The sequence below is a fragment of the Bufo gargarizans genome, chromosome 6, assembly GCF_014858855.1.
Source record: "Bufo gargarizans isolate SCDJY-AF-19 chromosome 6, ASM1485885v1, whole genome shotgun sequence".
Taxonomy (NCBI): domain Eukaryota; kingdom Metazoa; phylum Chordata; class Amphibia; order Anura; family Bufonidae; genus Bufo; species Bufo gargarizans.
The window spans coordinates 68,982,536-68,997,661 of NC_058085.1; the positions used below are offsets into that span (position 1 = coordinate 68,982,536).

At 45.4% G+C, this 15,126-nt stretch overlaps 1 protein-coding gene across 2 annotated transcripts in view; it reads left to right on the top strand.

The window, feature by feature from the left end:
* Positions 1-15,126, top strand: part of SEC14L1 (SEC14 like lipid binding 1) — a 42,480-nt gene that overhangs the window by 13,810 nt on the left and 13,544 nt on the right. For both annotated transcript variants that reach the window (XM_044296994.1, XM_044296995.1), the window contains exons 4-8: positions 10,445-10,594; positions 10,955-11,086; positions 12,099-12,227; positions 13,092-13,326; positions 14,980-15,089. In XM_044296994.1, coding sequence (XP_044152929.1) covers positions 10,445-10,594; positions 10,955-11,086; positions 12,099-12,227; positions 13,092-13,326; positions 14,980-15,089 — 756 coding nt within the window. The remainder of the gene's footprint in view (positions 1-10,444; positions 10,595-10,954; positions 11,087-12,098; positions 12,228-13,091; positions 13,327-14,979; positions 15,090-15,126) is intronic.

The window sequence follows — 15,126 nt, forward strand, 5'->3', positions numbered from 1 at the left end:
GCCAAAACGAATCCGTCTTGAACACCATTGAAAGTCAACGGGGGTACAGATCCGTTTTCTATTGTGCCAGATTGTGTCAGTGAAAACGTATCCAGCCCCATTGACTTACATTGTGTGTCAGGACGGATCAGTTTGGCTCAGTTTCATCCTGCAAAGCGGAATGGAGACTGATCGGAGGAAAACGGATCCTTTTCCATTCAGAATGCATTAAGGGCAAAACTCATCCGTTTTTAACCGCTTGTGAGATCCCTGAACAGATCTCACAAACGGAAACCAAAATGCCAGTGTGAAAGTAGCCATACACCCAAATTCTACTCGTTCAGTACCGGCATACACGTGAATGGATTTATTTATTTTTTCTCTGGAAATATAGATTGAAGGCCTAAACATTGGATGTATCATTATGTGTGATTGATCAGTGGTGCTCGAACCCCCAACATGTCACATGTTGCTGGTGTGTCCTAAGGAGACAACATCAATGTAGATTTCTTTTTTTTAAAGGAGTTTTCTCGCTTGCTAGATCGGTCCAGTAATCCACTAAAATTGCCAGGGAAAGCTCTATGGGACAACGCATTTCCACCGCAGTGGCCAACCATTAAATGAATGTCTGACCATGAAATGCATCGGCCAGATCTGCCAGAACAAGAGCTTGCTTTCCATTATGGTTTAGGAAAGGGGGTGCCCTCACTTTGATGCCATATCACCTGATGTGGCTTGTGGAAAGGAGGGATCCTGATGGCACAAGCCCTAAATATGTCCAAACACAAATTATGAGCTTGCCAATGAGCACCCGTTTGACCAAGAGCTTTCTCTCTCGACTTCTTAATACATGTTGATTCAAAATGGGTGCGTGGGACCAGCCGAATCGAGTCACCTCTGATGCTGACTTATTTTCTGGCACAACAGAGGTTTTTTCGCATGTTAAAAATCCTGTTTTTCATGTCATTGGGGACCAGTCGGGATGCCCCCACAACTACAAGACGCTCAGCAGATGCTGCCATTAATCGAGTAGGTATGCTTAGTTAAAAGGGGTTGTGCAGCGTGGAGAATTCCTCAGGATAGGTTATCGGTAGGGATGAGCGAATCGACTTTGGATAAAACATCCAAAGTCAATTCGCATAATACTTTGAATACTGTACGGAGCTCCGTACAGTATGTATTGGCTCTGATAAGCCAAAGTTATTACTTGCATAATTTAATAAATTAATTTCTACTGTAAAAAAAAACTTTTCCCGAACTCCGGTTCGGTTCCAAGTGGTACTCGCTCCGTACAGTATTCAAATGAAGTATTATGCGAATCGACTTTGCTGTATCATCCGAAGTCGATTCGCTAATCCCTAGTTATCGATATTGCATTGGTCGGGGTCAGACTCCCGGCACCCCTGCTGATCAGCTGTTTGAAGAGGCTGTGGTGCTTATGCAAGCGCTGCAGCCTCTTTTATATTTACCTGCACGCCTTTAGCTTCCATTTACTTGAATGCGAAAATAATCTGTAATGAGCCTGCACCGCCACTCCATACTAGGCGGCATGCAGGTAAACATTGAAGAGGCTGCAGCGCTTGCATCAGCAACGCGGCTGATCAGTGGGGGTGGCGGGAGTCGGACCCTGACCAATCTGATATTGATGACCTATCCTGAGGATGGGTCGTCAATATCTTGGCATGGCACAACCCCTTTAAGGGTATTTTCAGGTTAATTGCAGAAATGGATGAAGTTTGCAGAAGTCCACATGTTTGTTATAGGAACAACTCCATTCAGATGTGTGGAATAGATTGTGCAACCAATGTGCTGCATGTGAACGTACTGTAAAGCTGGCCATATATATTTGGGAAGTTGTCCCAACTTGCCAATTTTGGGGAGACCAGCCACCCTTCTCACGTTGGAGGAGATGAGGATTATTTCAATTTCAAGATGCACAATCCTGTGCTAGGGGAGGTAAAGCTGCAGCCAAGGAGTCTAGCAGGGGAGACGTCAAGTTTAAATGCTGGGTTCCCATGCACACTGGTGTTTTTTTGGTCCTCATCCGAACCGCGTTTTATATGGATTTGATGCAGACTCTATCCAGTTCTTGTGTGTGAGCAGAGTGCTTCCGTCTGCGGCTTACCCTGCATTATTTCTTCAGCTGATTGCTGACAACAGGAAGTTTCAGGGTGGGTCCGGCTGATGGGGAAAGCTTCGCTGACAACACGAGCAGAACTTCGCTTCCTGCACAAGGCCTCCCGGGACACCGCTCCATTGTGAGATCCACCAAGGTTCTGGCAACTTGTTCAACCACTTAACCCGTTCAGCGCCAATCAAAGATAATGTTTTCTCCGGGCTGCCTGTTTAATCCTGTATACCTGGTCTATTAAAAGGGTTTCTGAGATTTAAAGGGGTTATCCTGGAAAAGATAATGATGACTTATCCTCGGGATAGATAATCATTATCACATCAGTGCAGGTCCAAGTCCCAGCACCCCCAATTATTAGCTATTTCAGGGAGCCGATACACTCACCGGGGCTCTGGTGTGCGATGCGGGCTCCGGGCAGCTTTCCAAGGACATCGCCATCTGTTGTATACTGGCAGTGCTTTGGTATTGACTTGAATGGGGCTCAGCTGCAGCTAGGTCATGTGGCCGATGTAAAGTGATGTCACTGGCCTAGGAAGAAGCTGCAGCCCTTGAAGGGGTTGTCCAGGATTTTAATATTAATTACCTATCCTGAGGCTAGGGCATCAATATCAGATCGGCGGGTGTCAGACACCCCCACGATTAGCTGTATGAGGAAACGGCGTGTGCACGTGCAGTCTCCTGTGTGAGGGAAACTGCATGTGCGCACTGCATGCGCCATCTCCTCATACAGATGATCGGCAGGGGTGTCTGACCATTCTGAGGATAGGTCATCAATATAGGAGAGTCTGGAGAATCCCTTTTAAGGCCTCTTCTAACAGCTGATCGTCACTGGTCCTGGTTGTTGCACCCCCGTAGATCTGATACTGATGACCTACCCTGAGGAAAAGTCCTAAATATCTTTTCCTGGATAACCCCTTTAAATACTGATGACTCGGCTTCAGGATAGGTCATCAGTACCTGATCCTGACACCCAACGGTTAGCTGTTTGAGAAGGCAGCGGCGCTCGCCGTTGTGCCGTGGCCTTCTCACAGTTTATCCTAGACCAAGCATGTCAAACTCAAAGGCTAACATGGGCCAAAAAAAACAAAATTAAAGTTTATGTGGGCCGCATCAAAAATTTTTTTTTTTTTTTTTTACAATATAATGCACGACGGATCCATTCTGAACGGATCCACCGTCTGCATTATATGAGCGGATCAGTCTCAGACGGATCCGCTCTGAACGCAAGTGTGAAAGTAGCCTTAGGGGCGAGAACCTGGGATCTTTCATCCCTTGTCCTATTCAGCTCTATCAGGGTGAATAGGACTTCACACTGTCCCTGCTGCTCTGTGCCTTGTGCACACAGCATCAGGGATGTTACCATGGCAACCAGGGCTTCTGTAGCGTCCTGGCTGCCATGGTAACTGATCGGAGCCCCAGGCTTACACAGCTGGGGCTCCGATCAGAAGCTGCCACTGCACCACCAATGAGGGGGAGGGGAGAGGTCCCTGTGGCCACTGCCACCAATGATTTTAATACTGGGGGGGTTGAGAGGGGCTGGTGCACTGTGCCACCAATGATTTTAATGGGATGGGGGGTTGAGGGGGGGGGGGGGGGAACACTGCACCACCAATGATAAATTACCCCTTTATACAGGAGGCTGCTACTGGCAGATCAGCAGTTAACCCCTCAGGTGCGGCACCTAAGGGGTTAACTGCCTCTGATTGCAGCTCCCTGTCAGCGGCAGGGTGCCGGCAATGCAATTCTGCTGCCGGCACCCGCCTCCTGTATTGTGTTAAAGACTGACTTTCACTATCAGGCCACACAGAGCGGCGCCCAGCGATGTCTCAGCACTCACCATTAGTCCTGGGCGCCGCTCCGTTCGCCTGCAGTGCTCCATTACGGTCTCCTCTCCTGCTCCACATGCTGCTGATTACTATCGGAGCGATGGGAGGAGACATCAGCTTCACTAGTGGGCATTCCTTCTCCCTGCGCTGCGATTGGACAGCGCTACAGCCAGGAAGAAGGAACGCCCACTAGTGAAGCTGATGTCTCCTCCCATCGCTCCGATAGTAATCAGCAGCATGTGGAGCAGGAGAGGAGACCGTAATGGAGCACTGCAGGCGAACGGAGCGGCGCCCAGGACTAATGGTGAGTGCTGAGACATCACTGGGCGCCGCTCTGTGTGGGAAATGGGAATAGTCCTATCATTGGTGGCTCAGTGCGCCCGCCCCTCCTCCGCCCCTCTCTCCTCATTGGTGGCGCAGTGCCCCCGCCCCCCCCCCCCCCCCCCCTCTCTTCTCATTGGTGGCAGCAGCAGCACAGGGGGAGGGAGGACAGCTTCCTTCTCCCTGTGCTGCTGAGAAAACATGAGCGCGCCGATAGCAGCGCGCTCATGTTCAGAGATAATAGACTGCCGGGCCGCAAAGATATTCATTGCGGGCCGCATGTTTGACACCCATGCCCTAGACCAAGTGACGACCCGTTTATTGGTCACAAGGCCTAGACACAGCTCAGCTGCGATACCAAGCAGAGGAACCATACAATGGAGCGCCGGTGCATTCTTGAGCAGCTGATCAGTAGGGTCCCGGGTATCAGACCCCCACCGATCAGGTACTGTATACTCATATGCTGTAGTAGCAAAATCTGAATTTTTATTCTGTTCCATCAGGCAGCTCAGCTGATGGCTCCTGATCTCAGATATAAACACTCATTATAGCCTAATTCTTATCGCTTATACGAATGTGGCTTACAGTGTTCATTACCTTTTTTAAATTGAAAGTACCCTTTAGTAAAGTTTATTAAATGACCGACACAAAGTCAAAGTACGCACACACAGCTAGACAAACTGTTAACACTTTGTGACAGAACTGATCAATATTTTTAATAAAAACAAATTGAGAAAAAAATTAAAAATATTTCCCGAAATGAGTAAATTGCAAACAATTTCCTGTGAAGGTGTACATAGCCTTTAACCTTGCTTGCTGTCTTTCTCGTCCATCTTGCTATGTTTTTGAACGGAGCAGTCCTCCCGTGGCACAGGAATGAGCAGAGTGATCTCCACTTACACAGATGATAGAAAGCAGAAGCACATAGTCTGGATTCCACATACATCACAATTCTCACAGCGGGCAGCTTCGTAGGCCATGTACAGAAGCAGGAATTAGCACTTGTACTCCATCCGTGCCCCTAGAAATATCTCCTTAAAGAAATAAAATGACTGCAGTATAAAGCACAGGGAAAAGAGCACCGGGTCCTTATCTGACTATTAGAGGCACCTTACAATAAATGGTGCTAGTATAACTGCAGTGGGGAAGATCTACTAATGAAAAGGCGCCAGAATTCGGGTGCAGGTGGCCTGCGCCTCCCTTGCTAACGCTCAGTTCACACCTGAGCGTTTTACAGCGCGTTCCTACGCGCTGTAAAACGCACAACAGGCAAGAACCAATGATTCCCTATGGGAATGGTTCTCACCTGGGCGTTTTACAGCGCGTACTATCGCGCTGTAAAACGCCCGACGCTCAAACAAGTGCTTGAGCTTTTTTTTGGGCGTTTGTCGCGCGTTCCCGCACATAGAAATTCGGGAACGCGCGACAATGTGTGAACGCCAGTCTCTGTATGCGCGATTGTAAACGCCCGTACAATCGCGCATACAGAGCGCTCGTTTCCGAACGCTCAGGTCTGAACCCAGCGTAAGTGTCTTGGACACTTTTTGCTCCTCAGTTGCCAAGTAGGTGTGGTTTAGCAGTTAGGAAGTTTAAAGGGGTTCTCCAGGCGTTACCTAAATTTTCTCAGCTAACCTGTAGAAGAAAGAGACTTTCCTCAGTACTTAACGTCACGCCACCAATTCCACGATGTGACCGCCGAACTGGCTGCAGGCTCTTCTGCTGAAGCACTGACTGGATGTTCTCCTGTGTCGTCCTGGTCATGTATGTTATGCAGCTGAACAGGAATACAGAGGAGCACATCCAAGTGATACATCTGCGGAAGAGGTGGTCACATTATCACAGTGGAATCGGTAGCGCAACGGAAGGGTAAGTAGTGATGAAACTCTTCCTTCCACAGGTTACCTGACAAAAAAAATGAGGTAAAGCCCTGAGAACCCCTTTAAGTTCCTTCAGATCACATACACCCATACATGCCTGATTGCCTTCCCTTTGGTGGATGGGATCTTACAACAAGACAATGCAACAGGTCACTCGGCTAGAAATGTCCAACATTGGTTGGAAGAGCATGGCCAAGTCTTACTGCCCTTGCCCCCTAATTCCCTGGACTTGAACCCAATTGACCATCTGTGGGACCACCTCGATTGCTGCGTTCGCTCTACAGATCTTCGCCGCGCACCCTCCAGCAGCTGTGGGATGCACTTCAGTCAGCATGGCTCCAGATACCTGTGACAACCTACCAGGACCTTATGGAGTCACCCCCCAAGCTGTCTACCCGCTGTCCTAGCTGCACACGGCGGTTACTCTAGATATTAGCTGGTGGTCATAATAATGTGACTCAACCACGTATGATGTAATACAAGCTTAGAAGAACCTACAGACTCTTCTGCAAACAGAATGAACACCCCTTGTTACCCGCAGATTGACTTGCTGCTCGGGGTGTTTCTTTGTGTAATATCACTTGCAGCGCATGAGCACTATATGGAGATCTGTATTCTTCTAGCCTGTGTTTTTGTAACCCAGGCTGTTGCTGTTTTATGTGCCGAGGATAACCTTCTCCTCCATTATATTTATATATATATATATATATATATATATATATATATTATAAAAAAATTTTTTATTATAAATAATTCCTTGGACATTGCAGTTTTGCTTATCTCGGCGTTACTGCAGCTGGCTATGGGGAAGAAGCCAACATATAGAAAGCTGATCCAGGGCTGTGTGCAGAACGTCCTCACTTTCCCAGAGATTTCCTCCCAGACTTTTCCAGCCTCGTGAGCCTTGCGCAGAAAGCTGATGGTTCACTACTTGATGCTCCAGTTTCCTTCCCTAATGCTGATTGTGAATAGAAATATAGTTGGAAGCTGAAGTCTTCACCGATCTCATAGGGCTCCATAGCAACTGAATATAGGCCTCTCTGCCCCATCAAGTTTCCCAGTCCGTGTGCATCAAACACTTCCTGACAGCATGGAACGCGAAGCATGTTGACCCTGATCTCTGAAGAATTTACGATTTTTATTTTATTTTTTATAATTATTTTTTTAATTTAATTAAAAGCTGATGCTGCCAACCTTTTTTTTTTCTCCACTTCTGCACCCTGCTGTGCCCCCCCCCCTGCTGTTAATACTGAGCATCGGTGCAGGGAGGAGGAGACGCCAGGGTTTCTCAATGGGCCTCTCCTTCTCCCTGGCTGTAGCGTGGTCCAATCACAGCAAAGAGCGTCCCTGCAATATGCCCCCAATGTCTGAGATGGGCCAATCCTTCTTTTAACATGATGAGAACAGGACTTTTGAGGCAAGGGGGGTTAGGCAGGAAACAAACACCCCATATATCGCATGCTGCTGCATTGACTGTATTTTCACAAAAAAAATAAAAAATTGGGTGCAGTAAAGTTACTGTACTGCCTCCCTGTATGGAGCTCAATGTTCTCTCCTTCTGCATGACCATATTCTTCCCAGCAGCAGACACTGACTCTTCCCTTCTGTCATCTCGTGCCGCTTCCTTTCCTCCAATTATTATTATTTTTTTTTTTTGTGTCCCAAAGCGGCGTGCAGCTGCGTCCCTCTCTGTTATGACCCAATTCAGTCAAGGAGAATAAGTGGCTGTAGTGAAGTACAGTGAACATGGCCAAGTAAGCAGTTTTAGTACAATAGAAAATGCATGGATAATCGACTTCTTCAGATAATAGCTCCTGGATGCACGGATCCTGGCCTTCTTCCCAGAAGAGCCTCTGCTGTTCCACAAGCTTTATGTTCAGTCTGAATATGAGACGGAGTGGCTTAACGAAAGTGAACCTGTACCCAGTGTCTGAACGTGAACAGGTATCATGTCGCATCTATAGACTTCCATTTCTATTATACAGGAAGCAGGTGCCCGGGGACTTGCCTTTATCTGGCCGCCCGCCATGACATTGTCTATTCACCCCTATAGAAAAGCTTTACATGCCGCTGTTGTGTAGTTTGTTGCATTAGACTTTCAAGGATCATATTACTGAGGTTTGTGCCCATACAGTGTTACTGAACCCAACCACAGGAGGATTACTACAGATTTTCTAATTCTGTCTAATACTGTAGTTACAATGTAAGCTTAAAGGGGTCTCTGGGAATACAGATTTTGGCAAGTGCCTCCAGCCAGACTCCTTAAAGGGATTGTCTCATCTCAGACAATGGGGGCATATTTCTAGGATATGCCCCCATTTCCTTATAGGTGCGGGTCCCACCACTGAGACCCACACCTATATCGAGAACGGAGCCCCGAAAGTGGTGGCGGATGCACTGTGCATGCGCAGCCACCCTTCATTCATTTTCTATTTGGCCTCCGAAAATAGCCGAGCTGGCTCGACTATTTCCGTTGGGCCGATAGAAGTGAATGGGAGCGGTGTCCGGTCATGCGCGGTGCGCTCCCATTTACTTCTATGGGGAGAGCGCTTGATGGTGGCCGGACCAGAGTCCTCCTGCCACCACTTTGCCTGCTCCGTTTTCGATATAGGGACTTGCACCTAGAAGACAATCGGAGCATCCATTGTCTCAGATGAGACAACCCGTTTAAGAAGATGATTAATACTTAGCTGTCCCCTACTGCTCCAGTCCTCTGCTCTGTCCATGTTCTGGTCCTTGAATAGACATGGTCACATGCTTCGCTGTAGCCAATGACGTGCTGCTTCTGGCTACGTCACCTGAATCCAATCGCTGGTAGCATTCAGATAATCAGCCCTTGGGGTTGTACATGGACCAATTATCAGGCATGAATATTCTTAAGAATACTTGACCACGATAATTGCCCTTTGTAAAGAGCAAATGCTTGTTTATTAGGTGAAACTATCGGTGATGACACTAAAATCAACATTTCTGTTGGTGTTGAGCGAATCGAGCTTCGGATGATAGAGACCTGTCTTCGTGCAGTATTAAAATGTATTGCCTCCCCGGAGGCAAAATTTGTTTCAGCCGAAGTCATGCAAGACGTTGGTGAATGAATTGGGTAATCACTTCTGCGTCTTTAAAAATATTAAGTAGCAATCCGAAGTCGGGTTTGGTACAGAATGATTTAAATCAGTGATTTTGAGCCGAAACCATGTGCGGTTCTAAACACAGAACAGGCGCAGAACTTTCCTTTTTACCTTATGTCTGTGGAGGCTCCAATCCTGGTTTTGGCTCACGATCACTGATGGAAATCACTGACCAAACACTGATGTGTGGATAAAGCCTTATTCACATGTCCCATGTCCGTGATGAAATCCATGATGGGGTGGTCAGTGATTCATCCTTGTTTGGTCCGTGTGTCCATTTTTTTTTTTTAAATGAGCTATAATGGTGGTGTTTATGTAAATATGATAACTGTCCATATGCTTTACGCATGTATTTTCCCTGGTTAGCCTTTTTAATCTGGTGAAAGGGAACAATGCTCATAGTAAATCATAGCCTTTCTCATCAGGAGTAGTTAAATATGTAGTAGTATTCTGCTCCTTAAATGCACTGGAGGCGGAGCTTCACCATAAGTATCCCTCTGCATTGAATAGCTTCACAACTCCTCCCCTCTGCTGCAAGTGACAGCTGTGTCATCCAACCAGGAAACCACTACAGCTGTCACATAGAGGAGAGCGGCTGGGAAGTTCTTATTCACACCACTCCTGATTAGGGATGAGCGAATTGACTTCAGATGAAACATCCGAAGTAGATTCCCATAATACTTCGTTAGAATACTGTACAGAGCGAGCGCTCGGTACAGTATTAGAATGTATTTGCTCCGATGAGCTGAAGTTCGGTAAAAGGTATTTTACAGTAGAAATTTATTATGCGAAGTCTCGCGAGACTTCAAAGTAATAACTTCAGCTTATCTGAGCCAATACATTCTAATACTGTACAGAGTGCTCGCTCCGCACAGTATTCTAACGAAGTATTATGCGAATCGACTTTGGATGTTTTATTTCGCTCATCCCTAATCAGGGGTGGTGTGAATATGAACTTCCCAGCCGCTCTCCTCTATGTGACAGCTGTAGTGGTAGTGCTCATCCCTACTCCTGATGATAGAACAAACACAAATGCTATGTTTGTACTGCAGTCCCCAGCCCATGCTAAGTGCTGCCAGCAGGTAAGATTACTTGAAACGTACTCCTAGCAACCAATCAGTTTCACTACTTCTTCATAGTGTTTTTTTTTCCTAATTCAACTTTTCTTCCTTTTTTCTGCAGGCCTATGAGCGTCGCTTCCCTACATGTCATCTCATTCCAATGTTTGTGGGTAGTGATATCATGAACGAGTTTCTCAGTGAAGATGGAGCCGTGCATGTGGTGGAGAGACGTTGCAAACTGGATGTTGATGCTCCCCGACTCCTTAAAAAGGTCAGCATAACCTATTTCATCCGTGTAGGAAGGAAGCCGCCATCGTATCAAAAACTTTAGCTTTTATGGGGAATGGGGGGGGGGGGGGGAGACAAATTTGATGCTTGGTAGACAGTGATTAGATCACATCAAGGTTTGTTACCCTGCCACTGCTTCATCTGATGTACAAGTGGAGTAGTGTCAAGGGCGGTGCTGCTGTTTGACCTGGGGGCCGTTCACATGGCAATTGTTTACTGCTCCAATGTATTGCTTACCGTAATAAAAAATAAAAAAATTCCTTCCAGTGCGTCACACCTTTTTAGGATTTATAAACGATAGATCACTGACTTCCTTTAAAACCATTTTCTCCTTGTTTTCTAGATTGCGGGTGTGGACTATGTCTACTTTATCCAGAAAAATTCTCTAAACAGACGAGACCGCACTCTGCACATAGAAGCTTACAACGAGACCTTTGCTAGCCGTATTGTAATCCACGAGTGTTGCTGTTACACTGTAAGTACTCACATTTACTGTTAAACTGCTAAGTGATCACCCTCCACCTCTTGACGGGGCAGTGCAGGCCCCAATGTCTGTGGCAATCTCCCAGTGAAAAAACTGCAAAAAATGGAAAAAAAAAGTTAGTGTCCGACACCCCCAATCGGATGTCCTCTGGTGCTGGAACTAGCACTGTGAATAGAACGGGAAGAACAGCGCCGTTCCAAGCGTAGTGGCCATTCCGGGTTGCTGCACCTCCCATTGAATTGAAAGGCAGATTCCTGATGGCTCTGCAGCTCGTGAGCGGTTAGGCAGATCGATGGGCTCCCTCTGTCCCCCCAATCTCAATTGCAGGGTGATGGTCAGTTGTCATAGAAACTGGGAGCATAGCTGGGGCACCCAGGCCTGCCGTGTAACTGCTTCAATTGCACAATGCTAGTAAAATCACTATGCACTGCACTACAGAAGTTTTACAGTATATAGTACAAGTGATTAAATGTCCGTAGTTCTACTAAAAAATAAACACTGTTAAAAAGCAAAAAATATAGCAAATTCAACTTCCCCGTTTACCATTAAAAAAAAAGATGAACTAGTTTGTCAGTCCATATGAAAATGTAAAAAATATTAAAATGTCACCTCATTTATGATTTGCAGTGTCACTTCACCTCCCAAAAATAAATTTGAGTAAAAAAATAAAATAAAATATATAAAAGTTGTATGTATCCCGCATTATAAACTACAACTCTCCCACCGAAAAACAAGCCCTCATTCAACTCTGTCACAGCAGAAAAGTAAAAAAAAAAGTTATGGGTATTAGAATGCAACACAAAGCAAGTTTTATTATTATTATTATTATTATTCTATATAAATTAGTTTTCTCCATAATCGCACTAACTCCTAAAATAAAGTTAACGTGTTGCTTTTACAGCACAGTGAACACCATAAAAACAAAACCCAAAAAGTGATCTGCCACGCTATTTGAAGTAAAATGTCATGTACATCAACCGATTTGCCATTTTGTGACCTGCAGGTACACCCTGACAATGACGACTGGACCTGCTTCGAGCAGTCTGCTAGCCTGGACATCAAATCCTTCTTTGGTTTTGAGAGCACAGTAGAGAAGATTGCCATGAAACAGTACACCAGCAATATCAAAAAGGCAAGTGAGCACCCGTCATGGCAGTTACTGAGTTAGGCTACTTTCACACTTGCGTCAGAGGATTCCGGCAATCCGGACGCAAACGCATGGCATTTGTCAGAATGATCCGGATGCGGATCCGCCTGACAAATGTATTGAAATACCGGATCTCTCTCTCCGGTGTCATCCGGAAAAACGGATCTGGTATTTTTTTTTTTTTCACAGATTTAAGTCGGAGCATGCGTGGACTGGAAGAACAGATCCGTCAATACGGCAATTTTAATGCCGGATCCGGCACTAATACATTTCAATGTAAATTAATGACGGATCCGGCATTCCGTCAAGTGTCCAGGATTTTTGGCCGGAGAGAAAAATGCACCTCGTAAGAGGGACTGAACTGATGCATCCTGAACGGATTGCTCTCCATTCAGAATGCATTAGGATAAAACTGATCAGTTTTTTTTTCCGGTATTGAGCCCCTGTGACGGAACTTAATACCGGAAAAGAAAAACGCTAGTGTGAACGTAACCTTAGGGCTCATGCACACGAACGTGTGCCCTGTACCCGTATTGTGGCCCGCAAACAGCGAGTCTGCAATATCCAGGCATCGGCCCTGTGCACTCTGTATCAAGGATGCTGGACTTGAATGGGTCTGCAATCCACAAGATGTGGAGCGGAGGCACGGATCAGATGTCCACTGAAGCACTGCAAAGCGCTTCTGTGGGATTTCGGGCTGTTCCACCGCACCACAAAAAAACAGAACATAACCTATTTTTTACTGGTGCGGACTTTCTCTTGCGGATCACGGACCCATTCAAATGAATGGGTCTACATACACAAATAGCAGACTGCATGGGATTGTGACCAACATTTCTTCCTCCGCAGGGTAAAGAAATCATAGAGTATTACGTGAAGCAAATGGAGGAAGAGGGCATTACGCAGCTTCCTCGATGGACTCCTGCCCCCAAGCAGCCGCAAGAGTGTCCGACATCTACCTCAACTCATTCTGTGTCTCCTGCTGTAAATATACCTACCATAACTTGTACTGATGGACATAGTGGCAGAGACTGTCCTCCCACATCATCCAGTCCTCCGGAGGCACTAAGCAGCACTCCAGATGGTGCGTGTTTTGAAATCGCGAATGTTCAATCAAGCTGAAAATGCTTTGCGGTCTCTGAAGGTCCGATATGTAAAAATTCCCATTGATTCCCCTTTTTGCCTTATACTGCATACTAAAGGATATATCCTGCAGTTTATTGTTCTAATGCATCTTTACAATTGATCTCAGTTTAAAAAAAAAAAATATTTGTTTGTTTTTATGGAAATGTATGTGTTTCCAAGATAATAGGCTACTAATAAATCCTGAGTAGTCTTTTCTCTATAAGGAGAGCCACTGGGGGAAAAAAAACGTATACTGTTTGTGTCCAAGGTCTCTATGGGCTACACATACCACTATGCTTATACAATGGCTTACGTCAAGCCTGTCTGAGATATACATTGGGAAATCGACTCCAAAAGTCAGTGTGCCTAGAGACAAATACATAGAGGGCCGATGGGAGTGTGACTGCAGGATCTGACTACACATTGTTTTCATGTAGTCTGTTACCATGGAGACATAGGTCAAAAGTAGCATTGAATTGATTAAAATAGTCTAAGTTGCATCATTTTTCCTAATTTGATGCAATAGAACAATAATACAAAATTATTGCAAAGTAACACAGCCATGAAAGAGAACGTGTCACTAGGTTTGGGACCACTAAACCAGCAGCATGTCTTTCTACAGCTGGGGTTTAACTTTTCAGACCTGCCCATATGAAAAATTTCCCTATAGGCATCATATTGTAATAAAACCTATTTTCACAGCTAAGACGATAACCTGCCAGAAGGTGTGGTCCAAAAATGGTGTCTAGACTTACAAATACTCACAGATTACCACCATTAAAATATAGCCTTTATTCTACATCAAATTAAAATGACCCCCAATCCAAAAGAAAGAAAAAAGTGAATATTGGCATAAAGTAATAAAAAAATAAGAAATAGGCAGGCAATAGCAAATGGGAATATATCTATCCCTAAGTCTAACCCTATATCTTGATGCCGTGCCTACAAATGCCAATATGGGCAATCCCATATCAGGAACCTCCTGGGACAGGGTTATCAGTGTAAACCATCTGATATATTGCAATTATTTGATACAAGATATCACTTGTTGGTACTGTTTTTAGTGGTGGATAATGTATTTTCTGAGGTTAAATATCTGATTCTGTATTTTTGGTATTGATGGTAGTCTCTTGGCCAACTTATATTAGCTGGTTCTTTATCTGTTTATCAGGGCCATCCCAGGGGCATACAGGAGGTTCCTGATACGGGATCACCCCTATCGGGGCGGCGATTCCGTTTTTTTTATGCAGGGCGTTAAGATATAGGGTAAGACTTAAAGCTAGAGGCCCACAAAACAATCGGTCTATTCACATTTACTATTTGTTATTTTTGCTAATTTATACCAATATTCACTTTTTTCTTTATTTTGGATTGGGGGTTATTTTAATTTGATGTAAATAATGTTTTAATGGTTTGTTGACCCTAAACCTAGTGAATTTGTAGCCGGCACATACGTCATTGTAATGCTTGCTTTACAGTTGCCAGACTGTATCGGTCACTTTTCTAGACTTTTTGAGTATCTACATCAAGGGTACTCATACCGCGCAGGCAGGTGGATGACCTGGTTCGTTGTCCCATCATCTTCTTATTCAGTAGCTGTCTTCTTGTTTAGATAAGTTGGACGCAGACTACATCAAGCGTTATCTGGGTGACCTCACCCCGTTACAGGAGAGCTGCCTCATCCGTCTCCGACAGTGGCTGCAAGAAACTCATAAGGGCAAAGTATGTGCTTTTCACTTCTCTGATGGTGTTTGCATGG